The 23,671-nt window shown below is 42.1% G+C and overlaps 1 protein-coding gene across 14 annotated transcripts in view; it reads left to right on the top strand.

The window, feature by feature from the left end:
- mycbp2 (MYC binding protein 2) overlaps positions 1–23,671 on the top strand; it is a 230,805-nt gene that overhangs the window by 132,019 nt on the left and 75,115 nt on the right. For 11 of the 14 annotated variants that reach the window (XM_085998516.1, XM_085998525.1, XM_085998512.1 and 8 more), the window contains 12 exons: positions 3,231–3,453; positions 4,585–4,703; positions 9,426–9,513; positions 9,735–9,784; positions 9,864–10,036; positions 10,137–10,281; positions 13,139–13,345; positions 13,681–13,736; positions 13,831–13,946; positions 14,511–14,608; positions 15,210–15,326; positions 16,883–17,023. In XM_085998516.1, coding sequence (XP_085854642.1) covers positions 3,231–3,453; positions 4,585–4,703; positions 9,426–9,513; positions 9,735–9,784; positions 9,864–10,036; positions 10,137–10,281; positions 13,139–13,345; positions 13,681–13,736; positions 13,831–13,946; positions 14,511–14,608; positions 15,210–15,326; positions 16,883–17,023 — 1,533 coding nt within the window. The remainder of the gene's footprint in view (positions 1–3,230; positions 3,454–4,584; positions 4,704–9,425; positions 9,514–9,734; positions 9,785–9,863; positions 10,037–10,136; positions 10,282–13,138; positions 13,346–13,680; positions 13,737–13,830; positions 13,947–14,510; positions 14,609–15,209; positions 15,327–16,882; positions 17,024–23,671) is intronic. The other 3 variants (XM_085998520.1, XM_085998521.1, XM_085998523.1) reach the window with 3 other exon arrangements.

The raw sequence follows: 23,671 nt of genomic DNA, 5'->3' as shown, positions 1-23,671 counted from the left end.
AAGGCAAAGGCCAGAATTATCCTTACCTTGGCTGTGCTAGTGTCTCTGGTGGGTCCCAACCCCGCTGCTGGCTCCATCCTGTTGTACAAAATGAACTTACCTTAATGGGGCCTATTAAGCCCACCCAGCACATTACCTGGCCCAATTAGATGGAGCGAGTCTGGTGACTTCATTCATTACATGTTTTAAGCTGGGATCCTTAAAGGGACCCTGGCCATATTACATTTTGGCCTAGAAATTCAGTATAGCCACGTTTGGGGCGCTACAGCCGGGCGGCCGCTAAAGTTTCACCGATATTCAGTGGCATCACCCCAAGAGGTTGCTGCTGCGCTAAAACAGGCGATGCACGACTATCATTAGGCGCTAAGCCGGCGGCCCGGGGCGATACCCCCAAGGGCGGGCGCAGCGCAGGTGCGGCGAGTTGCTGATTGACGGCAGACACTCTGGCGCCGGTGAGCTCTTTAAAGGGGGAGGGTGGATTTGTTTGACTGCCACTCTCTCACGGCGTCTCTGAGTCCTTTGAATGCAATGGAGAAGGCCAACGTTTGCACCCATTGCAGCCCCCATTATATGTTTCCAATCAATGATATGGCTCTGAAGTTAAAGACAAGTGGAAAGCTGTGGCCTGAAGCCACAAGTACCTGTGCAAGTGTTGAGCCAAACCAGAAAGCTCTCTACCTTTGTCTCTCTGCAAAGATCCGTCTCTCACAAAGAAGGAGTGTTGCAAAATGGCTGCCTTTTCTACTGTAGGAGGAGTGCCCTTTAATTAGCGCCCGCAGCGACTGGGAACCATTCCCCTCTACCAGTCGCTAGGGGCGCCAGGCACACAATAGGCCGGCGCCACTGAATTTCCGGTTTGGGGCGCACAAAGGGCATTGCACGATGAAATGACGGCAGGATCTGCGCACGCAGCTGAGCGCGCGCAAAGGCTTTGCGCCGCCGCTAAATCTTTACTGAAGTTGGGGAGAGGCGCAGATCGCGCTGCGCCCGGCCGCTAGCCGCCTAGCGCCCCACATCTCCTCCTAAGGCGCTAGCGGCTGCCGCAAACAACTGAATTTCTAGGCCTTTAAGTTTAATCTAACATAGTGGGTGTTGAATCTTTACTGTACAATAATATAAGTTATATATGAGTGAGAGAGAAATATTTAAATAAAATTATCTAAGTAATATGACTCCATCTACAAATACGATCAAGAACATAATTTAACAAGTACATTAATCGGGAAGTTATTGATGCTTTAGTCAAGTCTTTCGACTTCTGTATCAGTAACTGGTACAAATAAGTGTGTGTGTATTTTTATATATATATATGGATATGTCCCTGAAAACCCCCGTGGTTAGTAAAGTCGTGGTTGGTAAATACAGTATAAATGTTCAAATAACACACAGAATATAAAAGCGATAAAATCATGTTATTTACCTTAATCATCAATTAAAAACAACGTAAACGCAAAATTCACTGCCGCGGTTGGCAAAAGTTGTCGCAGAGAGGAAACTGTGTATACTTGAAATCCGCGTATGGCAAAACCGCAGTTGGGGCGGGATTCCTGTATAGGTAATAAATAAAATTAAGCAGATTTTAAATGTAATTGTAAAGGGGTGGATTTACAACCTTATGCAAGATCAGCGGAAGAGCTGCGAAAACCCTGACAAACAGTGTAAGTGGTGCTTACAATGTGTTTCTGGGATTTCTGCAGCTCTTGCATTGAAGTTAACAATGGACAAGTGAGAGACGCTCTGCAGAAATTCAACCTAAAGTCTTAGACTGAAAAATTAAATTAGTCATATTCAGGGACTTGAAAGCAAATTGAACCAGTGTAAGATTTGGATCACAGGTCTCACACACACACATACCCAAAGGGTCTTGGGAGTTTTACGGTATTTTATTAAAGAGCTATAGTTCAAAGCATAATTGGATATTACATGTGGTTAAGATGAGCATAATAGACATACAACCTGTGACAGTAGAGAGTGATCTACGACTCCCAAAGTGGAATGCCACGACTGGGCGGACAGACAGTTAGATGCCCGATGAGACAGCAAGGAGGTCTTGGGCCAGCGGATCTCTGCAGCCTGCAGCAGTAGTCACTTCAGTTGGGTCATCCCTCGAGCTGTTGGAGGTGTTCGGCCGTCAGCCAGCATTGATCCACCTCATAGGCTAAACTTGACCACGGTGTTAGGCATACGCCAGCATTGATTTCCACCTCGAGGAAGCCTTCGCCCCTAGCTGTCTGACTTTCCTTCTCAGTCCCCTATTTTATACTTTATTCCGATGGGCTGGTGATTGCCTAGTGTGAATAAATTTTACCCATCCCATTGTTCAGTTACAAGGAAGAGGGTATCTCTGACAGCCCCCTCCCTGCCTCATGAGGTCATTTTCCTCCTTATCTCTGTTCTAAAGGTCTTGTTATGTTTCTTTAAGAACATTTTGAGACTTTCTGGTTCATGTTGTCTTGTATTTTATGGCTGCCTCATCACTTCCGTGTCCTGGCCTCGGTCATTTGTGCTCGTTATCTGACCTTGCTGCCGTTTATTTTTCTGTTCTATTTCTTGCACCAGAGGAATGAGTGATGAGAATGAAATTGTTACGGTTGATGACTTGATTTAATGTGTAACTGGACAATCACAGTAAACTGTGAGAAAAACCTGACCAGAAACAACACACCCACTTATTTAAATGGTATATGTCATTTTTTATAGAGCAGATCAGTTGACTACAATTACTGTTCAGTTGGAAGGCAACAGCCAAGAATGGCCAGTGAAAAATTAACATTTACCAGTAACTTTTCAAGTAGAACCGAATCTCCATCAATCTGTTAGCTGATGTAATCAACATGTTTTTATTTTGGTTTGTTTTTCATGCTGTCAAATAATCAGCTGGAGCAATGGCCACGGAACTCGCGCTGTGTGAATCACGTGGCCATGCAGGGAAATTTAAAAAGTAGGGGGGGCAAAAAGCTCTTAAGTGCCTGTAAAGTACTTAATAATGATTTCAATTGGGTCCCCTGCTGCTGCAGATCGGATCGGCTCCACGCTGACTGATGCGCCTTTGGGAAAGGCGTGTGGGAGCGAGTTGACAGCTGGTTCCTGACCCCCTGTCAAAAACAACTTTCCCACCCGACCTGCCACCGATCACTCCCGCTACCACCATGGAAAATTCAGCCCAATGACTTTAATTTAAATAGCTGCCATTTGGAAGTTCGAAATAATCGTGTTTGCTTTTCATTTAGGTAACTTTTCCAGATTGTGTGAGGTGGATGACTATAGAGTTCGACCCATTGTGTGGTACTGCACAACCAGAGGATGTGCTCCGTTTGCTGATTCCAAATAAAGCTTTCCAAAGTTCAGGATTTGGGCCTAAAAATACAAGCCATGATAGTCTGAATTCATGGATAGAATTAAAGAAATTTTCTGGTTCTACTGGATGGCCGACTACAGTCCTTGTTCTACCAGGTATAAGGAAAAAAACAAATGTTCCGCATGTTTTAATAGATAAAACATAGAAGCATAACTAAAATGCATCATTTACATATGGGCACTGCTGTAGTTTAAGTTCAAAGGGATGGATATAAAGTTTCCAACTACTGGCTGTATCCTGCAGTTTGTGGTGGGTGAATTGCTGCATTCACAGGATAGAGCCTCAGGAGCCTTCTCATCAAGAAGAAAATAATACCCTGACGAATTCAGTTGCTGCAATTTAACTGGTTCTCAAAGCCCTACACCACAAGTAGAGACCACTTTCGTGACCTTGGTTGGTCTGGAGTATTGCTTAATAATACTTGAGTGACATCTCTGTGGTCAACAATAGAAACTTCAGTTCAAAAGTCCAATGAGACTGCAGTAGTTTTCAAGAGTTTTTATCGCCTCTGGACTTTGAATATCCCTTTTCACGGGCTTGTCTCCACTGGATGCGGTATGTTTAGGTAAAGAATGTGGCACTTGAGCCTTACCCGAGGGTATTGGGGTGGAGTGAAAGAAAAGTGAAAATATCATTGAGATTAGAGAGAAAATTGAGAGTTGGGTAGCACAATGCAATATTTTATAAAACTAAAGAACACAGAGGAACAAAGAATAACCGGGAAATTAAAAAAAGTGAAAGGCAAACCGAGCAAGTACTTAATATACAGGGTGTTAATATCCCAAATTCCTGTGCTGCCAAGTAGTGAAATTGAATGCAACCTTTTACTTCCGGTATATCTCATTTTATTACTACGTCCCTTGTATCCTCTTCATTGATCCCAACAGTCAAGGTTAAATACCTTTCAAGAATTGTATGTGATATTTGCCTTACTTAAGAATTTTGAAATAACATTCCTTACGCTACTTTACAAAGATGAAAAACGATTCTCTTTTGCAACGTTGAATATTGAAAAGGATTGTACCACATGAAAATCAGATGTTTTCTTCAATGGAGTTGTGCCCAAAGAGTAGAATTAAGGTGGGGTGCGGGGAGAAGACGAGATTGCAGTTTGATGGAAAATGTACTGTTTAAGTGAGGTTTGATACTTGTAAGTGGTGTTGGGTTGGGGCTTTTTACTTTGCAAAATGTGTTTTGAGATTCAAATTTAAATGTGATCTTTCCAGGAAATGATGTCATCTTCTCTTTGGAGACAGCATCAGACTACGTGAAAGATGAGAAGGCCTGTTTTTATGGTTTCAAGTGTGTCGCTGTGGGTTACGAATTCAGTCATGGACCTGATGAGGTAATTTTTTGAAGTGTATCTGATAAATTGTTGTATAAGAGAAAACTTATTCTGTAATTGAGCAGCTAGAACATTGAAAATTTTGCTTTGTAGAAATAAAACCTTAATTGAAGTTTTGCCAGCAAATGCTGTATTAAAATTAATGTAAAATACTAGATCAAAATCAGAATAATTTACCTAATTGGAAAAACTAATGTTTTACTGAGTGTTTCTCCATGACCTACACAAATAGTCCAGTAAATCAGTGGGAGATGTTGCCGAGTCTGTGCTATTAACGTCTTCCTATATCAAAGTATAGTGAAACTTGTATAAACGGACACTCCCAAAAACAGACACCTGCAAAAAACGGGCTATTATTGGGAGATCCAAATAGCTTGCATGGTAAAACATGCAAGAGACACTCTGAAACCACGGACACTCTCAAATTCCGAACTACGGATAACCTTCAATGCACCAAACTCTTTTTACAACTTAAAACACAGGACACCACTCGCTAACTCCCCTTCAGTTTTCATTCAGGTGCCGATTGCACTGGACTCCACTGTGCAGTGTCATTTCCCGCCTCCGGTGATGTCACCACCGCCGCCGTAGAGAGCTGGGACCGGCTGGTGTCAACACTCGTGGTGGGGGGGGTGTGCCTTGGTAGTCGACAATCGGGGCAATGGAAACTTGGGTGGCGGGGAGGATACTTTGTAATGTGGGGGCTTGGAGAGAGATGGAGACTGGGGAATGGGTGCTTGGGGAGTGATGGGAATGAGGGCTTGGGGAGATATGGAGGCTGGGGGAAGAGATGGGGGCTCGGTGGAGGGAGAGATGAAGAGTACGGAATGGGGGATCATGACGGCATCATGTGGGCGGGTGTCATGTGGTCAAGCCTCCAGGATTGCCTCCAACCAGAATTGGCAACCCTACTCGCCAGCCTCCTGAATCAGGAGAAGCGCATGCCAACAGCAAGAGGGGCCACCCTTTCCTGCTCCAGCGCTGCGTACATACACTCTTTCAGTGGCTGCTGGCAGTCCCTCTCCCCCTGACCCTGCCATCATCATCTTTCCCTCAGCTGATGGTGAAATCGCTTCTTTTGAGAAGCTTTGGCTTTGCGGAGTGAAGGTGGATGGCTGTCCCTCCATAGAGTTTATCAGGCCTTTGAGTCCAAGCTATCAGTCTGTCTTCCTGCAGGTTTCATTCCCACACCTGCAGGTTTCATTCCTACACCTGTTGTGTTCTCCCCCCTCCCCCCCCCCCCCCCCCCCAAAATGTTCTCAACCCATTCTAAGACTTGCCTTTGAAAGCTTTAATATACCGGCACAACCAGTCATCACATTTCCCCCCCCCCCCCATTTTTGTCCTGTGACTGCCCCAATGCTGGCAAGTAGAACTGAGAAATGTAGTTCATTACTGAAGTTACACTCTGCTCCAAGTGAGAGCGGTTTGAAATGAAAGGGGATTTTAGACTGTAAAACTGTTAAGTGAATAAAACTGTTAAGTGAACAGAGCTGAACACTGGTGTGTGGGAGAGGAATTCTTAGCATTGTTGCAGTTGATTAGATGCTGATCATAATCGCAGCTAGTTCTTCAAGAATATTGGAAACATTTTTACAGTACATACAATGACCATTTTGAAAATCAGGACAGCTGATGCCAGTCCCTAAGGGATCAGTAATTTACAGGTTTCGCTGTACATCGCATGATATCTATTCCTTGTACAAGTCTTAATACAAGAGTGGAAAATTAGAACTAGTAAATGGCTCATTCTGTGAAATTCCCACACTGGTGCTAAATTCATTGTTTATTTCCAGATTGTTGCCTCAGGGTTTGTTTCATCTTAAAAACCTTGGAGTTTGTGCATTTTCTTGTTTCCACATTCCTTTGGACTTTAGGACAGCATTGAAACATTTTGTTTCTCGGAGCAGTTTTCTGGCGTAAGATAGTTACCTATCTCTATTATGCTTCTGTAATTCACAACACAAGTGGTGTATCGGAACAGCAGCAAAGTATCATCAAATTGGGCCTGGAGTAGTTCACGAGCAACTCGCCAACACAGCTTCTGCGCTTTCTCTTTAGGCACTCTTTTACTCTCTTGGCCAGGTGTGTGTCTGTACCGTGACAGTCTTGACGCCACCTGTTATAACTTTGCTGGCACAAATAAATCCAGTGTAGTTCGTTTAGATTCTGGCATTTGAAGAATACCAGTATGCAATTTCATATTACACCTTTCCTTCTGGCCTATTTTTCCTCCACTCACTATGATCAAAGCATGAGTTTAAGCCAATATGATGTGTTAATAAGACCCTTAGCCAATGCTTTGTTCTCAATCCAGACATTTTTTAATGGTTTTCTTTAGTGCCCGTTGTAGCCAAGAATTTAGCAAGGCAACTCATGCTGTCTGACCCTTTTCAAAAGTAGATCTCTGCTTGGTTCTTGACAAAAAAAATTCTGCTTCAGTCCTTGTTGTGTTTCATTAATGATGATCTGCTTTAGCCAAATTGTATTCGAAGTACAATAATTGGATTGTGTAGATTGCAAATCGTGGCTCAGTAGTAACACACTTTCTTCTGAGTCAGAAGGTTGTGGGTTCAAAGCCAGTTTCAGAGGCTTGAGCACATAATCCAGGCTGACATTTCAGTGCAGTGCTGCACTGTCAGAGGTGCCATTTTTCCATATGAGATGTTAAACCGAGGCCCCTCTACTCTCTCAGATGGACGTAAAAGATTCCATGGCACTATTCGAAGAAGAGCAGGAGACTTCTCCCAGTGTCTGGCCAATATTTATACCTCAACCAGCATCACTAAAACAGGTCATCATGTATCTTATTACTGTTTGTGAGCTTGCTGTGTGTAAATTGGCAGCTGCATTTCCCTACATTAAAACAGTGACTACACTTCAAAAGTGCTTTGGAATATCCTGAGGTCGAGAAAGGTGTTAAGTAAAGTCCTTTCCTTATTGGATTCAAGTCTGATGGAAAGGAAAACATATAGGCTTCAGGCTAAATATTAATCACACATCATTGTATAGGTAGCTTTGAGTCTGGATATCTATATCCTGTGTAAACACCTGTTGGAGGCCTTAACCAGCATCCACAGGCTTCCTCCACCTACTCTGGGCATATGCAAGAAGAGCTGAATCAGCTTGCATGGACTCCTAGAGAGTGAACATACTTCACTTGGAAATCTACTGAAGAATTAGTTAAGACCAAATTGAAGCAGATTTTATTCTTGTCTCTGATATCAAAGTAACTGGTTTGTTGAGTGCATCGCTGGAAAAGTTGAAGATTGGTAGTTGTGCCTTATGGATATTTGTTGTCAGTGTCTTGGAAATAGTATTGTACAGGAAACTTTGTGCTATCCGGCACCCACGGGACCGAGCTGCTGCCGTACTCTCCAGAGTTAATGTTGAGAGATACGGAGATTCTTATCTCCGTATTTGACAACAAACACTGTTGCTTAGCAACAGCTTCTAAACACTCGGGTGTGGCCCTAAAGCTCTGTAGCTGAAACTGTTGCTATAGCTACAGACCTTGCACAGCTTGACTGTTCAAACAAAGCAAAAAAAAACAAACAAAAAGAATAAAAAACGGCTGCTGATTTTTGCCGGTGGCTCCAGATTGCCGGATAGCTCACCTCCGGATAGCACAAAGTTTCCTGTACTCGGTAGATGAATTTCAGTTTGATCAACTCACAATTTTCACTGGGTAGTCCCTAATCCTTCTAACCAGGAAAGTACATCTTCCTATTAGAGCACCAGTGTGTGAATAACCTGTGATATGTGAAAGAAAGGTGAATGAGAAAGAGATTATGTATTTTTGGTGCAGTCTTGCTTCAGCTCTGATATTTTTCACACACTGGGCTCCTTTCTGATTATTTTTCCCAGGTCCCAACACCCAGTAATCTGCTTGCCTAATGATTGAAACAAATTTATAGATGATGCACATTTGTAGTCTTGGTCTGCTTTCTTGCAACTAGTTGGAATAGATAAATTTATAACATTTTGGAGAGAAATGCTCATCAATGTAATGGATGCATTCACATCCCGATGATGTGTTCGGCGAGTCGGGCAGAGGGTCGCAGCGCAATGAGCAGCAGCAGCAGCAGACTCACGACACGCTGCAGCACGTCGGCTGGCAGCTCCATGGCGGGTAACTCGCAGTCCGGATGGGAGGAGGGGAGCCGGGCATGGTGGCCAGAGCGGGAGAAGCAGGCCACCACACGTGGAGCCGGCAACAGTGAGGAGGAGGCCGCGGTGAAGAGGAGGACGGAGCGGCTGAGGGACATCGTGCTCCCACTGCCACGGGAAGCCATTGTATTGACTCTGAACGCGGCGCTGTATGTATAGCTGACGCGTCCCTACGGGGAACAAGCATTCCATTGTACTTGTTACATATGGCAAATAAATCTAATCTGAATCTGAATCTGGATGCTTCTAGAGAATGGAACAGTTTCCTACTTTGTTGCATATCGTCAGCATCAAAACTCCAAGATCAAATGTAGCCGGTCAGATACATTATAACGCTTCATCTATAAGTAAAATACATGTTTTGGGAGGGAGTTTCAGGTCGTAAGTTATTCTCTCAACTCAATTTTCCTAAACCATCTGAAGGTTGCACTAGCACTTGGAAGAAGTAATCTATCAATTGTGCTAATCCTTATAACTCCCAGTATGCTATCTTTTTTAAATTTTGATATTTGCTAAAACCAAAAACGCTGCAAATATATATTTGTTTTGCAGGGGATTCTACAATTAGAAAAGGAATTGGCATACCTTGGAAGTATGTGTGCAGCATCACTAATGAAAAAAGACCTTGCGCTTCCTGTTGGTATGGATGTTTACTTCTGTCAGTCAAAAAATTACATTAATGAGGGAATTTGCACAAAATGTTGAGCTTATTGTGTTGTTGGATCCACTATCGATCATTGCTTTAACAGTACCTGTATATTGATTATTTTTAGTGTCTTTCAGCTTATCTAAAATTAATAATGAAAGCTAGCTATGTAGAAGCAAAATTGTACAACTATTAAAACCTCTTTGTTTGGACAGGCAATGAACTAGAAGAGGATCTTGAAATTCTTGAAGAATCAGCTCTGCAGGTGAGCTCTCAGTTGCTATATTTGAATTATTTATCGTTTTTCTTAAACATCTTGCTCACCTACGTTTTCCTTTTGCCAGGTGTGTAAAAACCATGCTGGCATATTAGGAAAAGGCCTTGCTTTGTCTCATTCACCAACTATTTTGGAGGCACTAGAAGGCAATCTTCCCCTCCATCTGCAGAGCAATGAACATTCTTTCTTGGAGGACTTCATTGCCTGCTTACCTGGGTCTAGTGGTGGACGACTTGCAAGGTAATACATAGATTAATGTATAAAATACTGAGATCTTAAATATGATGCTTCTGTTAAAATTTGTATGTAAATTCTGTTAATACTCTTTTCATGATGTCAGGTGGCTTCAACCGGATTCTTACGCAGATCCCCAGAAAACTTCCCTGATATTGAATAAGGACTATATCAGGTGTGGCTGGCCTGCTACCATCACAGTTCAAACTAAGGACCAATATGGAGATGTAGTTCATGTTCCAAACCTGAAGGTATGAAGTAATCCAGAAATGGTTGACCAAAGAACCATCTTAATTTAATATTTTGTGTACACAAGTCACATATGATTAAAAATCCCTGTATGTTGGAAAGAGTTGGGAACTTTTAACCTGGATGATACAAGTGAATGGGAAACACTTTTTGGTACTGGAAATAAATTATACTTTCTATAGTGAGAATTTTCTCTAGGTGCTCTGAGTCACCGATCCAGCTAATACTGCTTTTCTTTCAGCACCAAGGAAGACATTTAATTTCTTTCATGAAATATGTGCTTAAAGATGGCAGAGTGGCTGGCTTATGCATTGCTGTTATATTAGAGGTGTGCAGAATTTCTTGAAATTAGGTTTACTGAAGAATTCTTCACTATCAAGGCTCCCAAGTCCCTATTAATCTGTACCAAAATGTACCTCCATTTCTGTGTAGTTCTAAATATCTTCCTGTACACTTGTATTTTATCAAATTTAAATGCAGACAAAAAGTTTGTTCCAATGTAGTTTCCCTGTGTGCAAATGTAAATTGTTGGAATTTACAATGAAACACAATTTAATTATAGCTATCTATGGTTTATATTCAATTGCACATTAATTAACAGTTCTTTACTTATCCAGACCAGTCTTTAGTAAACATAGAAACATACATAGAAACATAGAAGATAGGAGCAGGAGTAGGCCATTCGGCCCTTCGAGCCTGCTCCGCCATTCAATGAGATCATGGCTGATCATCCAAATTCAGTACCCTGTCCCTGCCTTCTCCCCATATCCCTTGATCCCTTTAGCCTTAAGAAATATATCCAACTCTCTTGAATATATTTAATGAACTGGCCTCCACCGCCCTCTGTGGCAGAGAATTCCACAGGTTCACCACTCTCTGGATGAAGAAATTCCTCCTCATTTCAGTCCTAAATGGCTTACCCCTTATCCTTAGACTATGACCCCTGGTTCTGGACTCCCCGGCCATCATAAACATCCTTCCTGCATCTAGTCTGTCCAGGCCCGACAGAATTTTATAGGTTTCGATGAGATCCCCTCTCAATCTTCTAAACTCCAGTGAGTATAAGCCCAATCAACACAATCTCTCCTCATACGTCATTCCTGCCATCCCAGGTATCAGCCTGGTGAATCTTCGCTGCACTCCTTCCATGGCAAGAACGTCCTTCCTCAGGTAAGGCGACCAAAACTGCACACAATACTCAAGGTGTGGTCTCACCAAGGCCTTGTGTAATGTATCATTCAGAGGGGCCATATAACTCAAAACCGTTGATTTTTGAATTGTGTAGAATTTGTAAATGTCTCGCTTTTAGAAATGTTTACATTTACTGCTTCATATCAGTCCTTTGGTTTTGTAGTATTTTTAAATGAAAAATTTAGATCAAAATTAAGTGAAGATATCCCAAGTATCTCACCTGACAACCAGGATCAAAACTAGGAGGGCAGAGGAATGGCGAGTCTGAGATGGGTGCCTGGTTTCTGTGTCTGACTTTACACTTCTGACTTTTTATTTCAGCTCCGGAAAAAAAAAAAATAGGTTCATTAATCACATAGGGCATTTTAGGGCTTTTTTTCCCCTGGTTGTTTAAAAAGTTGTCAATTTTCTTATCTGGTTGGGTGGGAGAGTGAACTGTATTTTATAGTTTAACTTGAAAACATTAGGGGCCAGAAATTCAGTGGGCTTTGCGCCCAGTTACCGCCCAAAGAGGGCTTCTGCGCCAGTAGAGGAGTTTGCGCTGATATTCAGCGCTGTGGTAATGGCGGCGGTAGCCGGTAGCGCTGCACCGGCACCGATGACGTCATCGGTGTGCGCAGTGCCCCGGTTCTGCCCCGCTACCGGCCCGACCCCCATATTTCGTTGTGGCCGCCTCTTCCGCAGCGGCCGCAAACAACGATGTGAAGACCGGGCCGTTCTGCAGCCTTAGTGGCGCTAGTTAAGGCGGAGGTGCGGCCGGCCGCTTTTTCGGCAGCCGCCTGCCCGCACCTCCTCCTTCCCCGGCCTCCTCCACCCCCCCCCCCTCCCCCCCCGCGGCATTGCCGGCTGCTTTCCGGGAGCCCGGCACTTCTCCGTGGTGCCGGGCTCATTTGCCGGCACTAGCGAGCGGCGATCTCAGAGTTGCAGGCACCTCCCCCTTAAGAGAAGGAGGAGGCCTGCAGTACCGCAGCCTGCCGCTCCGCAGCGGGTGGCGCTGCGGCACCTACAGCGCTGAAATTCAGTTTCAGCGCCCCAAGCGGGGGCGGGCACACCCTGGAATAGCGCCCGGTTCCGACTTGGGGCGCAAAAACTGAATTTCTGACGGGCGAAACTGGCTCCGCGCCCAGCGCTAACTTTTGGGCGCTAGCCAGCTGGCGGGGCCAAAGTGAATTTCTAGCCCATGGACTCTAAATGTACCAGAACCAATGAAATACAATTAATGTATCCTAAGAGTGAGTTTCCATCTTGGCTGCTGCAATATTTATTTTAAAGACCATTGGTACTTATTTTGCTTCACAGCACTAGAGAAAAACAAAATTGAGAGTGGTAGCCTAATTTCTTTTTCCTCCTATATTTATTTTTGTCCTGTCTCTTGAATTTCCTGTCAGTAAAGGTATAATGTACTGTAATATAAACTGACTACAATGTAGTCTTCTTTACTAGGATGCATTATATGAAATGAGGGGTTCCCCTGGTGAAAAATATACCATATAACAAGTAGGATTGAACTCCCACGCATTGGCATGCAGTTTCTTTGAGTCAATAACTAAAATTTGTCATTTTCTCAAGTGGCTACTTTTATAGTTGAAATGCTTCTTGTACTTTTATCCATCAAGAGCAACGGAAATGGTCTGTGTAAAATCTCGTTAATGTTTTTGTTTTTGGCAGGTTGAGGTGAAAGCAGTTCCTCTTTCTCAAAAGAAGTCTGTACAGCAGGAGAATGCTAAAAAGCTGCACCGTATCCCTGGGAGCCCACCAACTATTGTTTCAAGTACTGATATGACATTTGGTGGATTGCCATCTCCCAAACTGGAAGCATCCTACGAGCCAATGATAGTAAAAGAAGCTCGATATACAGCAATCACGATGATGAAGGTAGTTATGCACTTTTTCAATATTTTGGTTTCACCACTAACCGTTTCCTCCTCCAGCAGGTGTCCAAATCTGGACCTCTGGCTCTGAGCCTTTGTAACTGGCTCCAGTGAGATACAGCCCAGGTTGATTATCCCTTCAGATTTGGTTCTCTGGCCTAGTTTAAACTGGAAAAGTGGCGTTTGAGGAGTTGGTGTAAACCTGTTTCTGCCAGCTGTTTGTCATGACAGGTTCGCCTGACTCAGATCTCTTGTAGCAGTCAGTTTTGAACCCTCTTACTATACTTGCTTTGTGGATATAGTGTTGTATTCCTTTTAAATGCTACCCTCTTTTTACAGGCATATGAAAATTATTCATTTGAAGAGCTTCGGTTTGCATCTCCCACTCCTAAAAGGTAAAAAAAAAACATAAACCTAAAAATATTGGTGCAAAGTAGCTGTGAAATTATTGGCTTTGTCGACTTATTTACTGTGTTTGAACTTTTTTAGGCCAAGCGAAAATATGTTAATCCGGGCTAATAATGATGGCACCTACAGTGCAAACTGGACACCTGGAGCTGTAGGTCTTTACAGTATCCATGTCACAATAGATGGGATTGAAACAGGTAAATTCATTGTGTTGCATGTTACATTAATGGCTGCAAGTAAGAAACAAAATAGGCATACAGTCCAATTTAATTTCCGTAATGGTGTTTGGATGAATTTGAAACTACTTTCGGCTTGCTTTTTACCATTTTATGTTTATGCATCATCTTAAGGATTTTGCATTGCTTGCCCCGGAGCAGAACTTTGGAAGCTGTGGCCCAGTAAAATATAGCATTCATTTGAAGCAGTTTTTTGCCGTTTTGGGTCCATTTTTGTTTCAACAGTAACTAATAGTTTCCACGGTGCTGTGTAGCATGAAAGCCAGGCTTTTCATTCCGAAGGATTATCAGTGCCAGTTTATTAAAATATTTGGATTGATCATTGGGAGATTCTATGGCGCTGTCCTTCATATATTAAATCATCAGTTACTTATAAACCATTTTTAAACCTTAATTCCAAATTTCACATTCTCGTATAAAAATGCCTAGTCTTTAACAGTGACTTGTAGTTTTAAAATTCCTTTTCTTGATGTATAGTGTGCTTGGATGTTAGCTTGAAGTTTGTTGTTCATTCTCCTTTGACAGATGCTGGTCTCGAAGTAGAAGTGAAAGACCCACCAAAAGGGATGATACCACCAGGATCTCAAATGATCAAACCAAAGGCTGAACCGCAACCAAGCAAGGTATGATACTCCACGCAAGTTAACAAACTGGATAACGCAGCATCATAGAGGTTTGCTGCAGTAAAATTGCTGGCACTTTAATGTTCTTGTGGTAAAGGTAGTAGAAACACAAAAATATGATTTGTAGTTGTTCACACTATTCAGGTATTTGTATTAAGAAAGGTTGTCAAGTCATGTCTCCTGCATTAGAACTGTGTGCACTCATTCCCATTCTATTAACAGTTGTGCTGTCTTTGCAAACTTTGGTAATTTGTGATGCTTGTATACAATTTAGTTCCTGCCTGTTTGAAGTTACCAAATTTTGACAACTACTTATACATGCAACTTAAAGCATTGCAGGTGTTGCTTTTGTCTGCAAGGGTACCCATTCACCTTGCTGGATCTCTACTACAAAACAAAATTCTGTGCTTGCAGCAATGTTCTACCAAATCCGAGAAATAGCCAATTTCCTGTAACTCCTCCTTGAAGCAAATAAATCTCTCTCTGTCAGTGTCAGCTTTTTAATCTACAACTGTTTTAGTTTACCTGTTTAATCTATTGCTTTTAATCTGAACAGCTTTTTTCTTATTTCTTTGTCTTACTGTTTCATTGCTTCTCTCAGGTCCGCAAATTTGTGACAAAGGACAGTGCAGGGCTTCGTATACGTAGCCATCCCTCTCTTCAGAGTGAGCAGATAGGCATAGTGAAGGTCAATGGAACCATCACTTTCAATGATGAGGTAAAGAACATTACTTAAGAGGAGGTTTGATAGTTGAGGAGTAAAAAAGTTCTGCATAAATGTTGGCAAAAGTATTTATATAAAGTTTAAACATTAGCAATAGTACAATAAAGTGAGCAGTCTGTGCATCACAAGCTTCAGTAATTTTTTGCAGCAACAGTTAGATTGTATATGCAGTTTCATTTTTTGATTTGCTTTGACACATGCAAGTAACTTTGAGGCTGCAGTCTGGAAATGCTGTAAGTGGGCATCTTTAGGAATTTGCTCTAGGGTTTGCATATATCACTTGATGCACATTTGCTCTGATACAGTACATTTAAAAATGTCCTAAATTAAAAAAAATTGTGAAACCTCTCATCTACTTGAATAATTAGGAATATTATCAACATGTCTGTCCATTTATGCAGTCGTTGGAAAAAATCGTCAATTGTAACTATTTGAGGTTAGATAAATTGGAACAGTTGTGAGCAGAAGTAGTGCAAATCGTTTGGATTCTAGATTCTACTTTGACTGCAGATGAGATCTGTATTGTACTGCGATAATAGGAACTCATCGTATTCCCATTCAGAATGGGAATTATTTGGTTTTGTGGGCCTTCAGACTATCTTGGATATTGCAAATATAAATTGTCACTATCTAGTAATTTGGTTATAGTGCAGCCTAGAAGAATACTTTCCCTTTAAAGATTTCAAAATCGTCACACTGCATTGTATCAACATCAATTCCAAATACACATACATGCAGTGTGTATTTGGTATTGATAATGATGTGCACAGATGAAAAATAAAATAGTATAATACACAGTGGGATTCCTCATTGAAATGGAGCCTTTCCTGCATTTGTTTTATAAAAAAAACTGGCATGCCAATGGCGGACCCTTTTTTTCAGCAGGCTGTGTTGGCAGGATTGGGAACTTCAGTCTGGAGGAAGGAGGGAAGAAAAGCACTTTATTCAGATGAGGTTAAAATTGCAGCAACCAGAGTCAGACAGCTAGTGACTAACATTTTGGAGTTGGGGACCAATGGGAACAAGCACCGAACCATTGGTATAGGGTCTTGTATGAGAAGTTTGTTAATGCATTTAGCGAGTAAGCTGAATTGCTTTGATTATTTAAATATATTAAAACCGAAAGAGTGCATTATTATGTTACCAGTGAGGACAATGTACAAAGGCTGGCTGTTAACCAGAGTACAGAGTAACCAGTGTGCATTGTAATTTATTTCCTTGGGCTTCCTTCATACTGTCCTTACTGGCTTCTATGTACCATGTTATAGTTCTTGTGGTTTCTTTCCTCCCATCTATTTAGGCCAGTTTTAAGCAGACGCAAGATTAGCATTTGCTGTTAAAGTTCATGTTGAATGAAAGATTAGGCCCCTGGTTTTTATGCTGGTCAGTCTGCCATTCATGTCAAAGAAGATTGTTCTCTTCAATTCACTTAAAGCTAAAATCTAGTCTCTGATGCCCACCTTCTCTCTAGTCTGGAGCCTCATAGTCCTTTTTAGCTCTGGGGCAGTTACAGGAGGGCATGGCTCGTTTTTGTTGCTTGTTTCCCATAGATCCACAATGATGATGGTGTATGGCTGAGACTGAATGATGAGACTGTAAAGAAGTATGTTCCCAACATGAATGGTTACACTGAAGCCTGGTGCCTCTCTTTTAACCAACACCTGGGCAAGAGCCTTCTGGTCCCTGTTGATGTAAGTAAAGGTGCCAATGGTGAAATGCCTGTTACGGCAATTTAACCCCTTTGCTGTCTGTGAGCACTGTAACGCACTATTTACTAAAATCTGCATTAATTAAAATTTATTTGCTTGTATCTTTTAGTCTTAACTTTTAACTGTTACAATTGATAAGATATAGTAATTTAGTTCTCAAGGAATGAGAAAACTCATTTAGTAGTCTATGCTTTAGTTAGGCACAAAGTTCAGTGTGATGAGAAGGGACAGAATGTTCTCCATCAAGGGTTTGCTTTTTTATTGAAAACACAGGAGAACTAGTGCTGCACCAAACTAATGCAATATTTAACCAGGGAATGCTTAGCACGATTACTGACATTGCTTCGTAGAATAGAGAAGGAAAATAGTTTCAGCTCATGAATGAAAACTGCTCGTTTAAGTTCAGACGTTCAGCAGTGATTGAGGGAGATTATGTGTAAGTTTGTGCATACTTGGCCTAGGGGCGCCAGTCTCGCCAGGGCGCTGGAAGTACCGCCCCGGAAGGAGTCGCGGCCGCCCGCCGCAAATTCAGTTTCAGCGCCCCAGACGGAAGTGCGGCGCTACTCAAGGCGCCCCGCATCCCTCTTGGGGTGCTGCAACTGAAAATCGCAGCGCAACGTGCAGCAGTGCCACACGCTGCGGCACGGCGCGCTGCGATACTGCAGGCCTTCCTCCCCTTCTTAAAGGGGCGGGGCCTGCTGCAGCACGCTCAAAGAGTGCGAGTGCCGGCAAAAGAGCCAGGCACCGAGGAGAAGTGCCGGGCTCTTGGAACACAGCCGGCACAACGCGGGGGTGGGGGGGGGCTCAGGAGGCCGGGGGACAGCGGCGCAGGGATGTGCTGGCAGGCGGCCAGCAAAAAAATGGCCGCCCCGCACCTCAGCGCCTCTACCACCGCAGGTAGGCCCCCCTGAACCGGTCGCAAATTGCAACCGGCGTTAAAGCAGGGGGCGCTCCCAAATCTCACTAGCGGGGTGCTGTGCACACCGATGACATCATCGGTAGTGGCGCAGCGCTAACTGCTAGCGCCGCCATTAGCGTCCTGCTAAATTTAGCGGGAAGCGTGGCCAGTGGCGTAAAACCCACTAAGTGCCCTCTTTGGGCGCTAACGGGTGGCGCAGCCCACTGAATTTCTAGGCCTTGATGCCTTAAACTCTTTATCAGTGGCTGCAATACTGACTACATTGGGACTATATATAATTTATTTCAAGAAATATTTGAGCAGTTATCCAATCAAATCACTGCTTAATTGTGCAGCACCATTTATAATGCATGGAGTCATCTGATCTAGATTACTTCAATGCAGAATCGCATTTAACAGTTAAGGCAAGATATTGACAAAACTCAGTCGGAAGATTTTGTGTTGGAGATATGTAGAGCATGTTGTGGGGGAGTACTGTTCATTTTTAAGGGAGTAGGGTACACAAACATATAACTCCAGGTAAAATTCTTAATTTGTCATGAGCACTTCTATTCCTGTTTAACTGGTTTGCCCCCAGAATTCTAGTGCAGACACGTTGCTATTTGATAGGAAGTTGGATATTTGAACCCTAATTGATATGTGGGATTGTCCACAGGTTTGGATTGTATTTAAAATGATTAAAAAAGGCAATGTAACTTCTCCCTCTTTACTTCTTCCCTTGCTCCTCTCCCTTCCCCAGGCCAAATGGTATTATTTGGCCTTGTACTGTGCTGTGCTACTAGTCATGTCACTCTTTCTTGACTGTAGTAGGGGAAGAGGAAGGAACATGGAGAAACGCAATGGTAAAGCGCTACTCTCCCGTCATAAATGCTACATGTTTCAGCAGCAGGATCTTAATTCCAGAATGATAATCCTCGGGTCCATGTTCTGAGAAGTTAAAATGTAAAATAGAAGGAAAGATGCAATCCAAAAAAACTAAAATAGAAATAATAAAAAATCAGTGCAATAGATTTGAGTGCCAGCAGCTTTGCAGTTAACACTGGTGGGTCGTTAGTAATCGGCAGCTTGGGCTATTAACCTGTGCCAATATTGAAGGCAAGAGAGGACAAGCTTGCAAAGGAGGGAAGGAATCCAGTATTTTTAACCTCAAGTCAAATTCACTTAGTAAATATTGTGAAGTAGAAATACTTGTACTGCATTTCACTAACCTTTGGCAACATCATAGTGTATTGTGAACCAAATTATTTATGGAAGCAAGAAAATCTGAATTGTATCCATTTTCTAATTTAAATTGGCTACAAACAAAAATAATATATGGGCAATCTTGCATTTTTAAAGTTTTTAAGCTTGTGTGCATGGAGTGCATTTTTGCAACGAATTCTTTGTTTGCAAATGAAGTGAATTAATTTACTCTTAACATCCTAGAAATTAAACTATGCTTGCATGTATTAAAGCCATCTTCAGTAAAATACTGTGTATTAGTAGTAAGAATATCTGAACTCACAAATTGTTCACAAATGGCAGCATACGGGTTAATGGAATCGAGCAACACAAGGGTGTTAAGAGAAAGCTAAATACATGTGCTGTACTTACGATTTTCTCGAGCAAGCCACGTTTATTCTGGTTTGTTACCAACAGTCCAATGGCATGCACGCTAGATACCTGCAATAGGACTTCTTGCTGATATTGGCACTTCTGTATTGCAAGATTAGAGGTGGGTTGTGTTGCATACAGTGCAAAAATTGCAGATGGAGGTTAACATCATTTGTATTTGGGTTTTGACAAGTAAAAGTCAAAAGAGAGGTACTAGTTTAGTACATTCAGTGTTGTGCAATCAGATTTTGCTTTATTGCTTTTTTAAATAAAAGTTTATTTAAATTTCAGCAAATTGTTTTAAACAAATCATGCGCATTAAAGACCAGCTTTTTTCTGAATAGTATTTACTTTGTGCACATTATTTTCACATTTTGCTTTCATCCATAAAGACATTCAAATAGATGTTGCTTTTTGATGAGGGCATAGATTTAATCTTGAATTTGTCGGTGTAGTACAGCTTTCCTGAAAGAGGGACAGTGAAATTAACTGCCTTTCTTTATATGTGTATTCTAAACAATTGTTATTTTTAAATGATACTTGGATCTTTGCTTAGTTCGCACCATGTCATGCGCCATGCACCAGTTGTGACTCTTGTGTTAAAGGCCATACGGATGTTACACACCAAGTTCATGTTTATGACTGTATATTGAATCTCGTACTTTTCTCACTGTACATTCTCTTCAGCTTATTTGAAGTGGATGATTTCTTCCTAAAATAAGTGATATTGCCGTGCTGAAATTATTGGACTGAAAGTGCTTAAATTTGTCTTGTGCCAACAAAATAATTGCATTTCTTTAGCAAGCCTACTCTGGTCTTCCAGCACTCTTCCACTTCTGCAGAGGATATAAGGAAAACATGTTGTCAGCTCATTGGCAGTTCTCTACAGCTTGAAACCTTTCTTTCCATCATAGCCTTTTCTTGTCGATTTTATCAAAGCTCCTCTGAATTATTTTTAAGCTCCTGTATTATTTTCTTCCTCCCTGAATCAACTCAACCCACTATCTGCTCATCTAACTACTCAAAACTTTTACCCAGTAGCACAAAAACTCTGTCCCTCCCTCAGTTACTCTTTTTGTTAATCCAATCCACAGTCTTCTAAAACTGAAGCTTGTCATCTAACCTCTTTTTCCTAATCTGTCTGACCTTGTCCAACACTTGGCTTTAGTCTTTCAACTATGTTTGAGTAAAAATCATTTCCTTTTTGACTAGTCTATCGAGCTGAACTTTTATTGTCAACCTCTAATAATTGAAAATGTTGTACCATTTAAATCTGTAATGTTCAAAAAGTTTGAACAATTGACTGAACATTTTTGGAATACTAATTGTTCTCCCACATTTAGGAGAAAAGTAAAAACAAAATTGTATCTCTTTCTATAACTCTCTTATTCATTCCTCCTCTCTAATTACTCTCTTTCTTTATAGGGCTCTTGCTTATTTTTCTCATCCCATGCCTATTTGTCTCCAACTCTCTCTTTTTGCAAGTCTTTTCTTTGCTGTATCTCCTCATTTTTATGTCTCCCAATCTCTCTGGTTTTCTCTAACCTCTTTAATGATGTACTCAATTTCTATTTAACATTTTTTTAAAGCCAAGGATACTCAACAAGAAGGTAGTCAACATGTGCTAGGTTGGAGATGGATACTGGATCATGAGACAATGTCTTGAAGTTGTTTGAGTGCACATGGGAAAGGCAAGGTTGGGAGAATGGGAACTGTTGGGAAATGTGTGACTGGACCTGGGTGGGAAGGAGGAATGGCCCATGGGATTTGTTCATGCGAAGCAGTGAACAGAAGAGGTTGAGACTGGAATTACATATGACGGATCAGGTCTGGAAGACGAGTGATCTGGGCCTTGGGAGCACTCCAAGCTGGGCTGTTGGAACGCTGTGTGGAGTTGAGTGCTAGGCCCACAGAGGTAAGGACGATGAGGCCTCGGACCTCTAGTCGGGGCTGGTAGAGATTGGAATATGAAGTCTGAATATGCTTGGGGGTGGTGGAGTGTTGGTACCCTTGGAGGTCAGGTGCTTGAGCCAATGCAATGCTTAGGGCTGGGCCCTTGGAGTACTACGGATGGACCCAGGTCCCTTGAAAGTAGAGCAGACCTTTGCAGTGGAAATCTAATTTAGGCATAAGATAGCAGAGGTCAACTTTAAGGTACGTTTTGTGACTATTACATTCCTCCATCCCTTAAATTTTTCAATTTGTGTTTATTATGTTATAGCATTAAAATCAGGAGTATAGAATGGGGTGCTTAGGCTGCTGGAAGGGCACTAGACAACATTTTTCAGAGATGTGATTGGCTCTGGTTTTATGATTTATTTGAGTGAAATATTTGGGTTCTCTGATAAATGTGAACTTTGAGCCAAACAAACAACATAATAAGCAAACTTTGTATCATATGTACCTGTTTAGAGTTTTCAGTTCCTTGCACACACATCAGACACATGCTAATTGCAAAACTCCGTTATGTAGGCGATTCTGAGCTGGCAAGAAAAAATTGTTTTGTATGCTGATAAAATGAAACCGAAATGAAATTTGTATTTAACAGTATTAACTATTTTCAGCCTTTCTCTTCTATTTGCCCTGTTTTATCTCGTCCCTTGCTTTTGCAGCAATTTTCGTCTGCTTGCCCTTATTTGAAGTGGGAGGGAGGATAGGCGATTTGCCACACACTAACTTTGGATACCAGTGCTGTGGTTGCTTATTCTACAGGAGGGTGCCTTGCTTTGCTGCAAGATTGAAGAATGTGTCATCAATTTCTTCAGCTCTGCTGCCCCACTTAGTAAGCCAGTTGAGAACAGATGGAAGTCAAATGTGTATGGTTGGTTGGATTTCAGTGACACGCACTGGCTGGGATTTGGTCCCTTGGTCAGGCATGTAACTTGAACATTTTAATTACAAATGGACTATTTCTAAATTGGACTAATTGAATGCTTTAGCATAAATATGGCAAATGTTTTAAGTAAATCAGCCCAGCCAATTTCATCAAATTATCCTGGCATCTTAATTAGGACCCTATCCATGTTTGTCTTAAACTTTGTTGCTTAGATTGTCTTTAATGCTAGCAAAGGAGTCAGGGACATGGATATCGTATCATGGACTTCTAAGACTGTATGGTGCCAGGTAAGTTTAAACGTGGGGATGGTTAATGTTTGGCTTCTCAAATAAAGTATCTTTTAATGCTTATTTTTTAAACAAATGAAAGGTTATAAATGGGTTTTAGAAATCAGTCTTGCTAAAATGAGTTTGTGATACGCCTGCATATCGACTATCTTGACATTTGATTTGTACTAAATGACTGCTCTTTGTTTTCAGGTTAGATTTTTGGTTCTCGATCTACTGGGCACAAACAAGCACAATATAAAATGTTTATGAATATATTATGTTGTACAGGTAGACTATCCTTTATCCGAAAACCTTGGGACCAGCTGTGTTTCGGTTTTCGGAGTTTTTCGGATTTCAGAAGGTTTTGACAACAAACACTGTTGCTTAGCAACAGCTTGTAAACACTCGGGCCCTGCCTTGGAAGCGTCTCTGAAGCTGTTGCTAAGCTACAGAGACTCTTTCCACAGCCTGACTGTTTAAAAAAAAAAAAAAATGATATGGGAAGAAAGAAAAAAAACCTAACAAAACGGCTGCTGATTTCTGCCGTTAGATCGAGGTTTCCGGCTCCCCCTGCTCCGTATCTGAATTCCTTGACTTAGCGGGGGTCTGGGGCTCGACTGCCGCCGCCAGTTGTGGGAAAGCCGGATATCGGCTGACTCCTACACTAAGCTGGCCCGCAAATCAGGGCGGGGGGGGGGGAAGAGAAGAAAAGACTATCGGATGGGCCGCTGCAGCTATCGGACGGGCCGCTGTATTGCTGGGTTCACTCTCCCGGTACCTCCTTCACACTGCCCGGCTCGGCCTGCAATCTCCTACCCAGGAGGGAACTCTGTGACCCTCTGCCCTGCTCACAGGGAAAGGCAGAGCTCCCGGACCACTCCTGTCATGTTTGGCACCACTCGGGTCATGTCGTGCGCACGGCTTACGCTCCACGAAAAAACTTTCGGTTTTTAGAGGTTTTCGGAAGTGCGGATAAAGGATAGTCTGCCTGTAGTCGCCAAGATTGTCTTCAA

This window comes from Somniosus microcephalus, chromosome 10, assembly GCF_052327205.1.
Source record: "Somniosus microcephalus isolate GS21.2 chromosome 10, FLI_Smic_1.0, whole genome shotgun sequence".
Taxonomy (NCBI): Eukaryota; Metazoa; Chordata; class Chondrichthyes; order Squaliformes; family Somniosidae; genus Somniosus; species Somniosus microcephalus.
Note: the sequence above shows the minus strand (reverse complement) of the source record. Positions and strands in the feature narration are given on the sequence as shown.